This window comes from Rhinatrema bivittatum, chromosome 1 (assembly GCF_901001135.1).
Source record: "Rhinatrema bivittatum chromosome 1, aRhiBiv1.1, whole genome shotgun sequence".
Taxonomy (NCBI): domain Eukaryota; kingdom Metazoa; phylum Chordata; class Amphibia; order Gymnophiona; family Rhinatrematidae; genus Rhinatrema; species Rhinatrema bivittatum.
Genome location: NC_042615.1, coordinates 582,112,323 through 582,130,514, shown reverse-complemented (window position 1 = coordinate 582,130,514; position 18,192 = coordinate 582,112,323). Strand labels below are relative to the sequence as shown.

Sequence of the window (18,192 nt, the reverse complement as noted above, 5' to 3'; positions counted from 1 at the left end):
CGGGTTTCAGATGGACCCCAGAGAAATTAGAAAAGCATCCGAGATTGGCTCCCAACCTACAGGCTTGAAGGCAATGCGCCGTTTCTTGGACTTCACGAACTACTACCCACTCCTTTATCAAGGAACTATTCATCATTGACGGTCCCCTCTCACTGCAATGACCAGAAAGGGAGCCAACCCTGCCAATTGGTCTCCTGAAGCTAGATCAGCCTTCCTGTCTCTCAAAGAGGGCTTTTCAAAAAAAGCCATGCCTCCGCCATCCAGATCCGCATTGCCCATTCATCGTCGAGGTCGAAGCATCGGACATCAACGAGGGAGTGGTTTTGAGCCAGTACAGTGAATCCAATGTGCTCCCTCCATGCTCCTTCTCAAGGCAGTTCTCGCTCGCCAAATGAAATTATGGAATCAGAGACAAAGAGTTACTCACAATTAAGCTGGCCTTTGAGGAGTGGCATCCTTGGCTGGAGTGCGCACATCAGATAGTAGTGTACACTGATCACAAGAACTTGGAGTACCGCAGACATGCACGACGACTCAACCACCGTCAAGCAAGATGGTCACTGTTCTTTAACAGATTCGATTTCCTTTTGAAATACCATCCGGGAGAGAAGAACATCCGGGCTGATGCCCTCTTACGATCCTTCTCACCTCAGGATGTGCCCAGACGGACCCCGTCACATTACCGATCCCGGGAAAGCATTTTGAGGAATGAATGAAGCCATCCTCGCACCTGTTGCTGCACGGCATTATTACATGTTTTAAAGAAGAGATGTATGCTTAACCAGGATCCGAAAGATCCTGGTTAAGCATACATCTGTACCCGCTAGGGAGACAGTTGTGGCTAGAAATCAAAGGAAGAAACTGTTGAAGTGGGCGCACGATTCCCGCTTGGCCGGCCATCCTGGACAGTCGTAATTTGGACATGTTACAGCGGTATTACTGGTGGCCAACCATGAAAAGGATGTACAAGCTTGTGTCGGTTCCTGCGCTGTCTGCGCCAAACAAAAGCCACCAGCCGGACGTCCTTGGGGTCTGCTTCAACCCATGCCAGCGCTGGATGAACCCTGGACACACATAGCAACCGATTTTGTGGTAGAATTACCACTCTCCAATGGGAACAATACCATTTGGATCACCGTTGATCCCTTCTCCAAGATGGCACATTTTGTAGCCTTACCAGGATTACCTTCAGCCGTGGAGTTAGCGAGACTCTTCATCAAACATATCTTCCGCCTTCATGGAATGCCTAATAAGCATATTCTGTCCGACAGAGGAGTACAATTCACTGCTAAGTTCTGGAGAGCCTTATGTCAAAAGTTTGACATCTCAGTGGACTTGACCTTCGCTTACCACCCTCAGTCTAATGGACAGACAAAGAATGAACAGAACGCTTAAACAGTTTCTATAGTCCTACGTAAATTCAAGACAGAGTGACTGGACGGTCCTGCTGCCTTGGGCAGAATTTGCTATCAACTCGCATCCTGCTACATCTACGGGGTCTTTTCCCTTCCAACTTGTCTATGGACAACAACCGCTTCCCTCTTCTGCCAATTCCCTTATCAGTGGCTTCTCCTGCTGCTGCACAGGTCACTGCAGCAGAGTTATCCCAGCTTTGGAAGCAAACAAACGATTTACTCCTTAAAGCAGGATAGAAAGCAAAAAAGATCTATGATGCTCACCAACGAGAGGCACCTCAGTTTCAGCCTCAGCCTGGAGACAAAGTCTGGCTGAGTACCAAGTTCCTCCATCTTAAACTACCTTCAGCACGTTTTGCACCTCGTTATGTAGGACCCTTTGCTATCCCCTTCAGCGCTTGGGAAATCTGACATACAGTTTGAAACTACTCCCATCAATGAAAATACATAACGCCTTTCATGTCTCTCTGTTAAAACCCTTGATGCTCTCAGAGTTCTCTAAGAAGACCCCAGAACCCATTAATCTGGACACGGAGGACGATACTGAGTATGCTGTAGATGACATCTTGGATGTCCGCAAGAGAGGCAAGACGTGGGAATCTCTCATCTCCTGGGAGGGTTATGGACCAGAAGAAAACACATGGGAGCCTCTGGCCAACAACATGGATAAAGACATGGTACGTCAATTTCATCTCACACACCCTCGAAAACCCAAACCACCAGGAAGAGGTCCTGGAGGCGGCCCTTTGAAGGTGGTTACTGTTGTGTCCATCGGTTGCAGACGGCTGCGACTGCTCTGCCTCAGCTCTCTTTTACCCTTTTCCTCCTCCATTAGAAGAATGGCTGCCTCTGCTGCTATTTGCCGAAACCCTTGGCGTCTCCGAGCCAGCATGGGCGTCCCGTCCGCCATGCTTCTTCCTGAGGCCCTCCTAGGGCATGGGCCGCACACTGTCTATGTTTTTGTATACGTCATGGCGGGAACCTCGGGGGCGGCCCCACCGCATGACGTCAGTACCTCCGGGTATTTAAACCTCCGCTCTGCTCCAATGCAACACGTTAGCAAGGACTTCGGTTTTTGCTACTCTGACCGCGTCTAAGCTGCTCGCTTGGATTCTTCATTACCCTCCGGGGTATCTCGCTCCTACAGTAGCTCTGGGTACCCGCTATTGGGGGCCTCTTGCTTCTACTCGCCCTCCGGGGTTAATCTGCCTAACCTGAAGGACACTCGCTCCTCGGAGGGTCCTGTCTGCTTTCTTCAGGAACTCTCAACACTCCTAGGTACTCGCTCCTCGAGGGCCTACTCAGGGTATCCTGCATCTCGGACCTCGGGTCCCTCTCTTCATTCAACAACTGAAAGAAGTTATCAGCACTGCTACTCTGAGTATCTCTACGCTCCAGCTCTCTTCATTCCACCCTTCAGGTGCACGGCCTATCCCATGCTGCAGAACACTACCACACCTTTGCTACATCTGGGTGAGACCATTAACTACAGAGACTGTCTCAGTTTACTGTGTTATCGCTGGACTACAGCACTGTCCGTTCCTTGGGCAAGATTCAACTCTTCAACAGCAGTATAATAAAGCTTTCTTTCCTTAGTGTCTGCTTACTAGAGTCTAGCCAATTGTTATGGTTCCCCACAGGGCCCCACCCCGTGGGAGGAGTCATCGCCACTTCGACCAAGATTCCACAAAATGCCACAAACCCAACAACCTATGCATGCTTAGAAAGACATTTAGATCTTTCTGAGTTCTGAGAAAGCACATTCCAAATCAGTGCCAGTGGATGTCACCCAACTTGTGTGGCTGACATGAGTCCTGCTTGTCCATGGACAAATAAATGGAACACCCTGCATTTCTCCCAAAATACTGGATGTTGCTATTTTTCCCCCAATTTTAATGGATTGGTTTTTTTTATGATTTTTCTGTCCACCCCATGTGCTGAGCATTGTTATGGGTTTTGGATCAACTTATTATCGCCTGCATGGGTTCCTTCTTCAAAGCAGATTCTATGATGCATCTTAAAATTCAAATTTTTTTTTTTTTAAACCTTTCTTGGCTAGTCTCTATCTCTAAAGAGCCCAGAACCTTAAAAGGTGAATTTTAAAAGGCCTGCGTGCGCCACAACCAGGAGATATGAAAGTTATCTTGGGCAGGCACACGTCGAGCGGGTTTTAAAAGTTGCCCAAGTATGAGAATCTACTGCTACCTGCACAAAATGTTTTTGTTTTTTTTTGGAAAAAGGGGCAGGGCATGGACATTCCTGGATTTATGAATGAAACCAGCTCGTAAAAACTTATGTGCACAAGCGCGTGCTGTGGTCCATTATCGCGTAACTTTACTTCTGCTATGGATGGTGTTGCAAGTCCTAAAACAAAAAAATATAGGCATGTCAGCAGCGTTTCAAGGGTCGGGGTTAAGAGGGGAAAAGAAAGGCTATTAAATTAGGGGGGCTTAGAAGTCCTCTCTCTTGCCTGGTTGAACTGGGAACAAATTGGTGACTCTGGCAATGGAGTGGATGCACGCACCTTTTAAAATCCCCCACTTACACAGTGGAAGCAGGGATATGCGCACATCCTTATAAAAATTATGTGTACGTACATATAAAATTGTGCACACATGAATGCACCTCCGCCCTATTTTATACCATGTGCGCATATATGTGCAAATATTATAAAATAGCTGCGTCTCTCGATTTGAGCTGGCTTATGCACATACATGTGCGTTCGCGCGGCTGTTTAAAAGTTAACATCTTAGAGAGCTGGTACAGCCCAAAATTGGTGCTCCCAAATCTCTCAAGTTTGACAGTTAAAGCAATAAGAATACTTTAAAACTAATGTAGCAACTACACCAAAAGTACTGCTATACATAGTAATGAAGGATATGTAGTATGCTGCAACACCTGTTTGAAATGTGTCCTCCAGGGCAAGCTCACATATCTCATCTTCAAGATTCTCTTCCTGATCCTCTGGAGCAAGGTCTTCCCTCTGCGTTACCACGTCCTGCCCTTGTAATAAGTGCTGCTGCTTTCGTTGTTCTCTTTCTTTCAAAATGATCTAAAAATGTAAATAAAATTAAGTTCGCTGAGAAAAAAAAAACCAACCACACCTAGACCATATAGTATAAAGCAAAATGACATCTTGGCTTTCTTTAGAGTCCACGATTCCAGACACCAGTGCTCATTATCTTGAGATAAAATTGCAGGGGAATCCTTGCTGCCATAGCCACTATTTTTCTGTTAAACTCAGCAAATAGGGATTTTACATTAAAAATGGCAAAAAGATGTTATGTTTAACTTTGTAAATTGTTACACACAAATCAAGAGTCCTATAAAATATTATTGTAATTTCGCTAATCTCTCAATTGCTGTATCCTTTATGAACACAGCATCAGAAAGAAAGGTGTATAAATAAAACATACATCCACCCCCCCCCTCGCCACGCAATAGGCCTCAAGGGTATCAGCACTAAACACCTTAAAAATTGTCACATCTGCCAGTTCGATCTCCTCCCTAAATGCCTATTATTACTTTCATTTAAATTTGAATTCTATCCCCTACCTACTACAAAAACTCTTAATTACTTATCTTAAAGCTCAATTCAAGGGGTCCCACTATATATGAATATTATACATTATTGTATGTTTTCAATTTCCCCACAAAAGCTCACGTTTTGGTGGACAGAGGCTGCCTGCTTCAGGGATTACTAATCTGCGGAAAAAACACACAAATTCATTCTTAATACACAATTAACCTCCAAAATCCTTACATCCATCGGGACAGTATCTTTCATCAAGTTCACAGTTACACCCATAATTAGCAACCTATCTCAATCCATTCATGTCACAAATGGCAAAATGCTCACACTGCACCATACACACACATCCTTCTTTTAAACACACACATTCCTAATCAAAATCAAAACTTATTACATGACCCCACGTCAAACCTACGTGAACATCCCCCTCCAACCATTAATCATTAACATTTCCACCATTCTGTCTCTTATTGAGACCCAGCGGGTGAAACAGTCCCCAAGGTGTATATCCAGCATTCTTTGCGGATCAATGCCTCATCTACGGTTACCACCACGTTCACCAACTTCAATCACTTCTAATACCACAAAAGTAAAGTCAACAAAAGGATGGCCCATTTCATGACTACGTTCAACTAGTGGTGCCTCCATTCTGCCTCAACAGCGCTCGGAATGTTCTACCATTCTCATCCGTATTGGACACATGGTCTTTCCAATGTAGATTAAAGAACATGTACACCATAAAATACATACAACTCCCTGTGTGGCGCATGTAAACCCTTTCAATCTATAACCAGATAATTTTGCAAGTGGTAATACACCTCCACTAAATGAATGAGCACATATAGAGCAACTCCTGCAAGTGTAATGACCACCTCTATTCCCCTTGAACAACTGGTAAATATCCACCTTCCTTAAATCAGACTGAACAATCAGATCCCTAATATCACGCCCTCTCGTGAATGCAAATAAGGGTAATTCCTGGAAATGCAAATACAGACCAAGGATTTTCCAATGCCTCTTTAGAATATGCTGAACTTTGTAAATATGCAGAGAATATGACAGGCACATACTACCCGTGAAGAAACTTCACTAGGTCTTGATGTTAACAAGAGGTTTATCCACAGGGCTTCTCTTGTATGCCTGTGCCACCAACCGCTGGAGGATAACCTCTAGTCACAAAAGCAACTCCCAGTTCTTTCGCCCTTTCTTTTGAATTCTCCCAAAGTTGATAAGTTTTGAGCCCTGCAGTTTTTGTTATTACCTTCTTACATGAGGGATTCATCTGACATCATTGTTTTACAGCAGCATACAGGACATCTGGCTGGTGTGAGTATGGCCACGATTGATGTGATCTCCCTGTATATCAACATACCTCAGGATGATGCATTGAGCATTATTGCCAATACATTAGCAGCCAGTGATTTATGTGCAAGAGTCTAGCAACTTATGAACTAGCTGAAATAGCCTTGAAAGAATTTTTTTTGTTTTTCACAGCAAAGAAAAGGGGGCAGCCATGGGTCCCTGGTGTGGCAACTTGTATGTCGGATCACTTTGAGGTACAGTGACTGGCACTGAATCCTTACCGGGAGCAGACTGGTGATGTGGTTCCAATTTATTGATGATATTCTGGTTTTGTGGAGAGGTATGGGTGAAACCTTTAGCTTATTTATTAAGTGGTTAAACCAAAGTGATGTAAATCTGAAATTTACTTATACATTCAGTACGGTGTGTCTTATCTTGACATACAAATTACACTGGAGGAAGATGGTTTTCACTTCTCGATCTTTAAGAAAACCAAACAGATCACAATATGTTACTCCACTAACACAGTTGTCATTTACAGCATTTGTGAGACAATCTGCCGGTTAGTCAATTCTTCCAGTTAAGGAGGTTGTGCTCAACTTTGGGAGAATTCAAACGAAGGGCAAAAGAAATGGGTGTTGCTTTTGTGAATAGAGGTTATCCTTCAGCGGTGGTGACACAGGTGTACAAGAGAGCCCAGTGGATAAACCAGGATCTCTTGTTGATATCAAGACTTTGTGAGGTTTCTTCCAGATAGTATTTGTCCTGCTGTATTCTCCGCATATTACAGAGTTCAGCAAATATAAAGCAGTATTGGAGAATCCTGGTCTGTATTCCTATTTCCAGGAATTACTCTTATTTGCATTCATGAAAGGGCATAATATTAGGGATATGGTCATTCAGTCTGAATTTAAGGAAGGTAGGATGGAACAGACAGGTCATTACCCTTGCAGGAGTGCTCCGTATGTGCTCAATCATTTAGCAGGAGTGTACTAACGCTTGGAAATTTATCTGGTTATAGATTGAAAGGTTTTACAACATGTGCCGCACAGGGAGTAGTTTTGTATATATTTATGGGGATGGTCCCAGAAAACAAATCGGAAGCCGATCCAGTTAGCTGTTGTAGCAGTAAAGATAGCAAAGATCGGTGTATGGAAAAAAGCCCTTATTAAAGTTTGCCCGACTCTGGCCGAGTTTTGCTCTTGGTCGAGAGCTGCCTCAGGGGCAATAAATGTGAGCAGGACTTATTGCATGCCTGCAAGGTTGAAAGTTGGTGCATCCACTATTGCATACAATCTTTCGGATCCTGGTTAAGCATACATCTCTTCTTTAAAACATGTAATAATGCCGTGCAGCAACAGGTGTGAGGATGGCTTCATTCATTCCTCAAAATGCTAATAAATATATGAGGCTGCGTTTTATAATAGATAGTAAAAAGCGTAGGCAAAGTTATATGGATTATCTCGCCATATCTGGATCAATTCGCGCCAAAAAATAGAAGTAGAAACAGTGACTGCTGCCGGTTTAGAAAGAAATACAGGAGCCTGCTGTGTGCAGCTTGACTCTCAATAGTGGCTGCACTAACTTTCAACTTTGCAGGCATGCAATAAGTCCTGCTCACATTTATTGCCCCTGAGGCAGCTCTCGACCAAAGAGCAAAACTCGGCCAGAGTCGGGCAAACTTTAATAAAGGGCTTTTTCCCATACACCGATCTTCGCTATATTTTATGGGGTACATGCTCTTTTATCTACATTGGTAAGATCATGTGTCCAGTGCAGATGAGAATGGTAGAACATCCAAGCGCTGTTAAACAAGGCAGGATGGAGGCAGAGTTAGTTGAACAAGGTCATGAGTCGTGCCATACTTTTGCTGTATTAGAAGTGATTGAAGTTGATGCGCATGGTGGTGACAGACACGGTATTGATCCCCAAAGAACAATGCTGGACATATACCTTAAAGACAGTTCACCCGCTGGGTCGCAAAGAGATAGAATGGGGGAAATTTTTAGTGATTAATGGTTGAAGGGGGATGATGACGTAGGTTTGATGTGGGGCCATGTGGTATGAAGTTTTGAGTTTGATTGACAGTGTGTGTGTTTAAAAGAAGGATGTGTATGTATGGTGTGGTTTGAGTGTTTTGCCTTTTGTGAGATGAATGGATTGAAATGGGTCTCAAGTGAATTAGGTGGATTGCTAATTACAGGTGTGAATGTGAGTTTCATGAAAGATAGTGTCCCAGTAGATTTAAGGATTTTGGAGATTAATTGGTACGCCGTTATTTGCTAGCACCGAGCTTGGTGCACACGTAGTTTATATCTCTGCTGTCAGGCATCGCGGGCTGTATGAGCACTAAATGCGAGCGGAGTGTCTGCAACTGCAGCACATGCAGCCTCCGGACTAAGTTTGAAGTTGTCAGAAGTTCATCCTTGGAGGGCAGAAGTGGAAATGTTGAGATTACTTACCTGATAATCTCCTTTTCCTTAGTGTATGCAGATGGACTCAGAACAAGTGGGTATAGTGTACTCGTGCTAGCAGTTGGAGACGGATCTGACGTCAGCACGGGTACATATACCCCCACAGGAAGTGAAGCAACTCAGTAATCTTCCTTGCAAAAGCTGTTATGTGTACTGACGATCAATGAATTAGTGAAACAGGATTCCCCTGACCGATTGATAGTAGCTGGAGACCGCCAGCGCTCCCAACCGGAAGGCATCGACACCTGGCAGAGGGGACGCTCTCATGTAAGAAATGACATGCCTTACCTTGAGAATTGGTGAAGCCCATGTATACTGGCAGCCGGGCGGGATGGTGAGTCCATCTGCATACACTAAAGAAAAGGAGATTATCAGGTAAGTAATCTCAACATTTCCTAGCGTGTAGCAGATGGACTCAGAACAAGTGGGATGTACAAAAGCTACTCCCGAACTGGGCGGGAGGCTGCCTGAGGACCACGTAGGACTGCCCTCGCAAATGCTGTGTCCTCCCTGGCCTGGACATCCAGACGGTAAAATTTGGAAAAGGTATGGAGGGAGGACCATGTCGCCGCTTTACATATTTCTGCGGGCGACAGCATCCTAGATTCTGCCCAAGATGCTGCTTGGGCTCTGGTAGAATGAGCCTTGACTTGTAGAGGCGGTGACTTCCCGGCCTCTACGTAGGCTGCTCTGATAACTTCTTTGATCCAACGGGCGATGGTGGGCTGTGAGGCCGCTTCTCCTTGTTTCTTCCCGCTGTGAAGGACGAACAGATGGTCCGTCTTTCGTACTGCTTCTGTCATTTCCAGATATCTGGGCAGCAATCTGCCGATGTCGAGATGGCATAGCAAACGCCCTTCTTCTGATTTCTTCAAACCTGCCGTGGTTGGCAAGGAAATGGTTTGGTTGAGGTGAAATTGTGAGACTACTTTAGGTAAAAAGGAGGGAACCGTGCGAAGATGGATAGCCTCTGGAGTGATTCTGAGAAAGGGATTCCGGCAGGACAGTGCTTGTAGCTCCGAGATGCGGCGTGCTGAACACACAGCCAGCAAGAACACCATCTTCAAAGTTAGAGAACGGAGAGCCAGGCCCCGGAGGGGTCTGAAGGTGGCTCCCGTGAGGAAATCCAAAACTATGTTGAGGTTCCACAGGGGCACTGGCCACTTCAGTGGCGGACGAATGTGCTTGACTCCTTTCAGGAAACGGGAAACATCTGGGTGCGTGGCAATGGTCTTGCCATCCCTCCTGGGAACGTAGCAAGACAGTGCAGCCACCTGAACTTTGATGGAGCTTAGGGAGAGACCCTTCTGAAGCCCATCCTGCAGGAAGTCCAGAACAATAGGGATTGTGGTCGCATGTGGATTGGTGCCATGAGTGTCACACCATGCTTCAAATATTCTCCAGATCCTTACGTAGGTGAGGGAAGTGGAAAACGTGCGTGCTCGGAGGAGTGTATCTATCACGGGCTCCGAGTAACCTCTTTTCTTCAGTCTAGCCCTCTCAATGGCCAAACCATAAGAGAGAATTGAGCCTGGTCCTCGTGGAGGATGGGACCTTGACGTAGAAGGTCCCGGAGAGGAGGCAGGGGAAGGAGCTCCCCTGCCAGTAGTCTTCTCATGTCCGCGTACCAGGGTCTTCTTGGCCAGTCTGGTGCCACTAGAAGAACTAGGCCCCTGTGCCTCTGAATCTTGTGGATGATGGCGCCCAGCAGAGGCCACGGAGGAAAGGCGTATAGCAGAGTCCCTGGAGGCCATGGCTGAACCAGGGCATCTATTCCGTGTGAGAACGGGTTGCGTTTGCGGCTGAAGTATCTGGGTTCTTGAGCATTGGACTTGTCCGCTAGTAAGTCCATGTCCGGAATCCCCCAGTGATCCACAATCCTCTGGAAGGCTGTGGGTGACAGCTGCCACTCTCCCGGATCTAGGCTTTCTCTGCTGAGGAAGTCCACCGCGGCGTTGTCCTTCCCGGCAATGTGGACGGCTGAGATGTCCTGAAGATTCGCCTCTGCCCAAGCCATCAGCGGGGTTATCTCCAGAGATACCTGTTGGGCTTCTGGTTCCGCCCTGACGGTTGACGTATGCCACCGTGGTGGCGTTGTCGGACATCACTCTGACTGCTCTGTTCTTCAGTCTGTGAGCAAATCGTAGGCATGCCAATCGAACTGCCCGGGCCTCTAGACGGTTGATGTTCCACTCTGACTCTTCTCTGTTCCACCGCCCTTGTGCGGTGAGTTCTTCGCAGTGTGCTCCCCAGCCGCTCAGGCTGGCATCTGTGGTGAGCAGAGTCCACGTGGGTGAGGACATCTTCGACCCCCTGCTCATGTGGTCGGACTGCAACCACCACTGTAACTGGGTCTGTACTCTGGCTGGCAGAGGAAGGTGCGTGGAATAGTTCCGCAAGCGGGGGCTCCAACGAGAGAGCAGGGAGTGTTGTAACGGTCTCATATGGGCCCTTGCCCAAGGTACCACTTCCAGGGTGGATTCCATGAGGCCGAGAACCTGCAGATAATCCCAAGCAATGGGCCGACTGGCTCTCATCAAGTACCGGATACGCGTCTGAAGTTTTAACCTTCTCTTGGTAGTGAGACTGACTGTGTCTGCCTGGGTGTCGAACTGTACTCCCAGGTATTCCAGCGACTGGGAAGGCTGTTGCTGAGGTTGATTACCCAGCCCAAGCTTTCCAGAAGGGCGATCACTCTGTCGGTTGTCCGATGGCTCTCCTCTCGTGATTTCGCCCTGATCAGCCAGTCGTCCAGGTAGGGATGGACCAGGATTCCTTCCCGTCTGAGTGCCGCTGCTACCACTACGACCACCTTGGTGAAGGTCCGCGGTGACGTGGCCAACCCGAAGGGCAGAGCCCTGAATTGGAAGTGGCGGCCTAGAACCTTGAAGCGTAGGTAGCGCTGATGATCTGGATGGATCGGGATATGCAGGTAGGCTTCCGACAAGTCTAAGGCCGTGAGGAATTCTCCTGGCTGTACTGCAGTCTTGACGGAGCGCAGAGTTTCCATGCGAAACCTCGGGACCCTTAAGTATCGATTGACTGACTTGAGGTCCAGTACGGGCCGAAAGGTGCCCCCTTTCTTGGGTACCATGAAATAGATGGAATAGTGTCCAGAATTCACTTCCCAGGCAGGTACTGGGATGATGGCTTTCAAGAACAGGAGCCTCGCCAGGGTAGCTTCCAATGCTGCCTTTTTGTGTATGGGACCATGAAGATTCCACTAACTTGTCCGGAGGGAGATGATGAAAGTCCAGATAATATCCCTCTCGGATGATGGCGAAGACCCACTGGTCCGACGTAATCTCGACCCATCTGGGGTAGAAGAGGGTTAACCTGCCCCCTATGGCTCCGTCCCCCAGATGAATTGGCGGATTCTCATTGTGAGGCGCAGCCGGGACCTGAGCCCGGGCCTGCTCCCCTCTTGCGCTGCTTGGTCCGAAAGGACTGATTCCTGGCCTGAGGACGAGGCGCCTGGTAGCGACTCCTGTAGGGAGTGAAGCGCTGTGAGCTTCTGCCCCTGGAGGGCCTTGGAAAGGCGCGCTGGTTCCTTCTGAACCGATCTTCCGGCAGTCGAGGTACTGGAGAGGCACCCCATGTGCTGGCCAGTCTATCAAGGTCGCTACCGAACAGGAAAGAGCCCTTAAAGGCCAATCTGGTGAGGCGTGTCTTCGAAGGAGCATCAGCTGACCATTTCCGGATCCAGAGCTGCCTCCTGGCGGCTACGGAGGATGAGATCCCCTTGGCTGTTGTCCGGACTAGGTCTGATGCGGCATCCGTGAGGAACGAGAGAGCTGACTCCATGTCTGATGCTGGAGCATTGTTCCTGACCTGTGACAAACAGGAACGCGTCACCACTGTGCAGCAGGTTGCGATCCGCAAAGATAGAGCTGCCACCTCAAAAGTCTGTTTCAGAATGGCGCACAATAATATGCAAATATGATCAATTCAGCAAAAAGAGAGGAAAAAGGATACAAATCCCATATATTGAAAATTCTATGTAATAAACAACTTATATGCTAGCAGATGACAATATCATCAATGATTGCCTCAAAGTTTCACTCTGCAGCCTCTCGCCACTCAATTGGCCGCAAGCCGTAATCGGTCACTCAAGCATTTTGTTATTTGTAATCATTTATTGTCATCATGCTGCAAAGTCATTACTTTAATTGCTTTATTTTAATGTATGAAAAAAGTTATTTATACTTTTAATACTGTGATATTCCACCACTAAAGAAATCTAGAAACCTAAATCAAATTCTAATATATTTCCCACATTGAACTACCCCAAATCTAAAATCCTAATACCCAAACGTTGAAGAAACATATACTTAGCCACTTAGTATAATATGGCCCAAAACAGGGCTCATAAAATATGAAACGCAACCATCTAGTTTCATTTAAAGCTGTCCCTACATGTTTCGATTGATACACAATCTTCTTCAGGAGATCTAAACAAGATATAAATATCGAGCAAATGTTCTTCAACCCTTAAAAACAAAAATAAAATAAATATAATTACAAACTCACAAACAGAGAAGAAATTTTCATACACAAACAGCCGCACTAATCATAATGAAAAAAAACGTACCCGGACAGAATAGCTGTCTCTCTCACCACATTCAAAAAATGGCGCCTCAGCGTCCATACCTAAAGCACATGCCTGTTCGCATTTAAATCAAACAAAACTACCATACGCCACCGGAAATGCTCACTCAGATGTTACAACTGACTACAATACCCCTAATGCAAAATCCTAGAAAACAGACCAATCAATCTCACGGTTAAGGCCCCTAGGGGCCACAGTGCCAAAATGATGTATCCACTTTTGTTCCCTCCGTAATAAAAAATTGTAATAATATGCGGCAGCAATATACGCTTAATACAATGGGCGCACAATAATATGCGGCAGCAATACACACTCAGCAAAACAGGCGCACAATAATAAGCGGCAGCAATATACGCTTAGTATAACAGGCGCACAATAATATGCGGCAGCAATATACGCTTAGTATAACAGGCGCACAATAATAAGCGGCAGCGATATACGCTTAATATAACAGGTGCACAATAATATGCGGGCAGCAATATACGCTCAATGATATTCAATATGCTCTCAGCAATAAGCGGTCAGCAATACATGCTCAATAGTATTCAATATGCTCTCAGCAATAAGCGGTCAGCAATACACGCTCAATAGTATTCAATATGCTCAGCAATAAGCGGCGAGCAATACATGCTCAATGGCATTCAAGATGCACTCAGCAATAAGCGGTTAGCAATACACGCTCAATGGAATGCAATATGCTCTCAGCAATAAGCGGTCAGCAATATACGCACAATGATGTATATAATATGCGCTTAGTCATAGACATGTGCCTATCACGGGCGCTCAATACCTGAACAAGGCCACAAAATGGCGCCCTCCACGGCGTGCCACGCCGCCGATCCTCGGTTCCTCGGAGACCAAAAGTAAGAGATGTACGCCTTACCTGATCCTCGGCGCTTCCCGGTTGGAACCCGGGCGGTCTCCGGCTGCGGGGGGAGAGGGCAAGTACCGTCACCGCCGCGTTTGAGGATATGCACCTGCTGCCTCGTCCACGCCGGGACCGAGGCACCTCGTATGCCTCACCCGAACCTCGCCCGGGGGCTACATCCCTGCCGCGATTCGGTCACCTCCGGGGGATCACGGAAATCCCCCGGAGGTGGATCACGGAAATCACCCCGGGAAACTCAACTGGGGGAGGGACCTTAGGGTATCACCGCAGGAGTGCGGGGCTCGATGGTACTGTAGAAGTTTTAGTAAAAAGAAAGTAGAAAGTAGATTTGGAAAACACGCTCAGCGAGCGTGCAGGCTCTCCAAACTGCTTTGGAGAAGGAAATTACTAAGTTGCTACGCTTCCTGTGGGGGTATATATACACCCGTGCTGACGTCAGATCCGTCTCCAACTGCTAGCACGAGCATACTATACCCATTTGTTCTGAGTCCATCTGGCTACACGACAGGAAATGATCATTTAGCCCTGCTCTTTGTTTTTAACAGTTCTCAATACACTAATAGATTATTATATATTTTGAGTTTTTGAAAAAGCCTAACATTATTTTCCTCTTCAGATACAATTTCTATGTACTTCAAGCCCTTATCATTCCATAGTTGAAAAGTTTTATGCTCTGTATCAGGTAAAAAGTCAATATTGCACACCCGGGACAGAAGCATTGATGCGCTACTCTCCAATCTCCATCATCCTTGAAACCATTTCCATGCCATAACAGCCCAAAGCAGAACATCTTCTTTCACTATTCAAAGTATTTTGGTATCACTTATGTATATGAGGGATAGCAGAGACCAGGGCTTGATAATGCCCTCCATCATCCTGGATGTGCAATACACATGTTGCATCCATTGGTCACAGCAGCTGCGACCCGCCCTGCCTCACCTCTTTTTTGCCTTTCTCCTCCTCCATGGGTAAGATGGCTGCCTCCGGTGCCAAGTGCCGAAACCCTCGGCGTCTCCAACTCAGCATGGGCATCCCCATCCGCCATGCTCCTTCCCGTGGCCTCCTAGGGCACGTGCACGCTGCCTACGCTTATCTACACGTCATGGCAGGAACCTCAGGGGCATCCCCACCACATGACATCAATACCTCCGGGTATTTAAGCCTCCACCCTGTTCTTAACGAACGAGTTAGCAAGGACTTCGGGTTTAGCTACTCAGACCGCTTCTAAGCTGCACGCTTAGACTCCTCGCTACCCTCCGGGGTATCTTGTTCCTGAAGCAGCTCTGGGCACCCGCTCCTCAGGGGCCTCTCACTTCCAACTACCCTTCGGGGTTTCTACTACTAATTAGACAACTGCTCCTCAGGGGTCTCTTCTCTTTTCAGGATCATCTGCGCTTCCAGGTACTCACTCCTCGAGGGCCTATCCAGCTCAGTGTATCCTGCACCACGGACCCTGGGTCCCACCTTCACCAACTACCAGGAGGATTCCTGCACTACTCTTCAGTGAGTACCTCTATGATCCAGCTCTCCATTTCCATCACCAGGTTCGGCTTATCCCGCCACTACCAACCTTGTACATCTGGGTGAGACTTCTCCATCTGAGGCTATCTGAACATATTGGCACCTTGCTGGACTTCAGTGCCATCTCTTCCTGCACAATTACCATCTATCTACAGAAGTACAATAAAGCTTTCCATCTCTAGTGTCTGCTCTCTGAGTCTAGCCTATCGCTGTGGTTCCCCACGGGACCCCTCCCCACGGGAGGAGTCATTACCACTGCGACTAAGAGTCCACACTATGCCACAAACCCAAGACTGCTAACTCCATGGACTCTGCCTCAGCTCGCAGCCTTGCAGGCCATTCTTGGCCTAGCCCAGCAGATCACTGAGCAACAGAAGTCTCTAGAAAGCCTAGCTACTGCCTTCAATCAGTTGCATGCTCAACTGAATACTTCAGCAACTCCAGTGAAAGAACCGCTGTTGCCAGTGGTGACCATCAAGACCACTGTACCATTATCCACACCTACCCGCTTCACAGGTGAAGCTAAGATGTGTAGAGGGTTTGTTAATCAATGAGGCATGCATTTCTCTTTGCAGCCTACCCTCTTTCCCACAGAAGCCTCCAAGACCACTTACATCCAATCTTTTCTAGAAGGACGAGCCTTGGCTTGGGCTTCATTGTTATGGGAACATGAAGATCCTATCCTGAACGACCTACCAGGATTTGCTTTGCTTAACCTCCAGCAAGGTAATATGCCGCTCACCGACTATGTGATCGAATTCAAGACTTTAGCATCCGAACTACATTGGGACTCTGGATGCCTATGTGTTATCTTCATGGAGGGCCTCAACTCTCGCTTAAAGGACGAATTGGTGGCTCGTGATTTGCCTGATACCCTTGGGCCTCTGATGGAACTGGCTGGGAGAATTGACCGCCGTATTCGAGACTGAACTCAGGAGGCTAAGAGAGTCCACGGAAAACCACTGCGGGGACTAACAGTCCTAAACCTGTACCTATTGCTTCAAGCAACCGTCTGCCCCCTTAGAAGAGGAAGAGCCTATGCAACTAGGCTAAAGCCATTTAACTTCCAAGGAGAGACGCTTTAGTAAATGCATGGGGTTATGCACGTACTGTGGCCAATCAGGCCATGCCATCCAAACCTGTCCCATCTGTCCGGGAAACTGACAGGCCTAGGATCTACAGGAGGACTTCTCCTAGGCCTCACCTCTCCTACTCCTCCATTATCTTTACCCGTCTCTCTGCTCTGCGGAAGTCTTGAATTTCAGACTCTCGCTCTCATTGACTCTGGAGCCTGAGGTAATTTTATCTTGAAACGCTTAGTAGAACATCTACGGATTCCTACCACACCAATAGCTAAGCCATTGCTATTGTCCTCTATCCATGGGGAACCACTTCCTGGAGAAGTTTCATTAAGTACCCAGGCCGTTGGCCTACGCAACGGAGCTCTACACTCTGAATCCATCTCATTTCTCGTATTGGAAAAGGCCATGCACCCGGTGGTACAAGATCATATTCCACAATTTAATTGGGCCACGTTGGAATTGTCCCGGTGGGGGCCTGACTGTAATGGTCGGTGCCTCGCGGAAGTTTCACCGCTCATTTGCATGCCTACACCACCATCGTTAACCTGGCTTACCTCCACAATACGCCTCTTTCCAGGATGTTTTCTCAAAACAAGCAGCAGATATACTTCCACTGCACAGGGTTTTTGACTGCGCTATAAACCTGAAACCCAATTCGGAATCTCCCAAAGGTAGAGTTTACCCTCTTTCTGTAGCTGAAACTAAGACCATGTCCGCCTACATACAAGAGAACCTTCAGAAGGGATTCATCAGACCTTTCAAATCCCCTGCTGGTGCAGGCTTCTTTTTTGTAGGGAAGAAAGATGGCACCTTACGCCTCTGCATCGACTACAGGGGGTCTGAATGAGATTACCATCAAGAACCAGTATCCCCTGCCCTTAATTTCTGAACTGTTTGACAGGCTCCAAGGAGCCAAGATATTCTCCATACTGGACCTTAAAGGAGCTTACAACTTGGTGCGTATTCGCAAAGGAGACGAATGGAAGACTGCTTTTAACACCCGCAATGGACATTTTGAATATCTCGTCATGCCCTTCGGTTTGAGTATCACACCTGCAGTCATTCAAAATATGATGAACGACATTTTACGAGACTTACTATATCAATGTGTAGTAGTATATCTCGAAGATATACTGATCTTCTCTCAAGATCTGCAAACTCATCAAGAGGATGTGAAGAAAGTTTTAAGATGCCTGCGTGAGTACTACCTATACGCAAAGCTTGAAAAGTGCGAATTCCACAAAGAGTATGTACCATTCCTGGGTTACATTGTTTCTAAGAACGGGTTTCAGATGGACCCCAAGAAATTAGAAAGAATCCGGGATTGGCCCCAACCTACAGGCCTGAAGGTACTGAGCCACTTCTTGG

General features: G+C 47.0%; 1 protein-coding gene across 7 annotated transcripts in view; it reads right to left on the bottom strand.

Annotated features, from left to right (window-relative positions):
• SECISBP2 (SECIS binding protein 2) overlaps positions 1-18,192 on the bottom strand; it is a 303,042-nt gene that overhangs the window by 91,009 nt on the left and 193,841 nt on the right. For all 7 annotated transcript variants that reach the window (XM_029618469.1, XM_029618450.1, XM_029618477.1 and 4 more), the window contains one exon: positions 4,314-4,467. In XM_029618469.1, the coding sequence (XP_029474329.1) occupies positions 4,314-4,467 (154 nt within the window). The remainder of the gene's footprint in view (positions 1-4,313; positions 4,468-18,192) is intronic.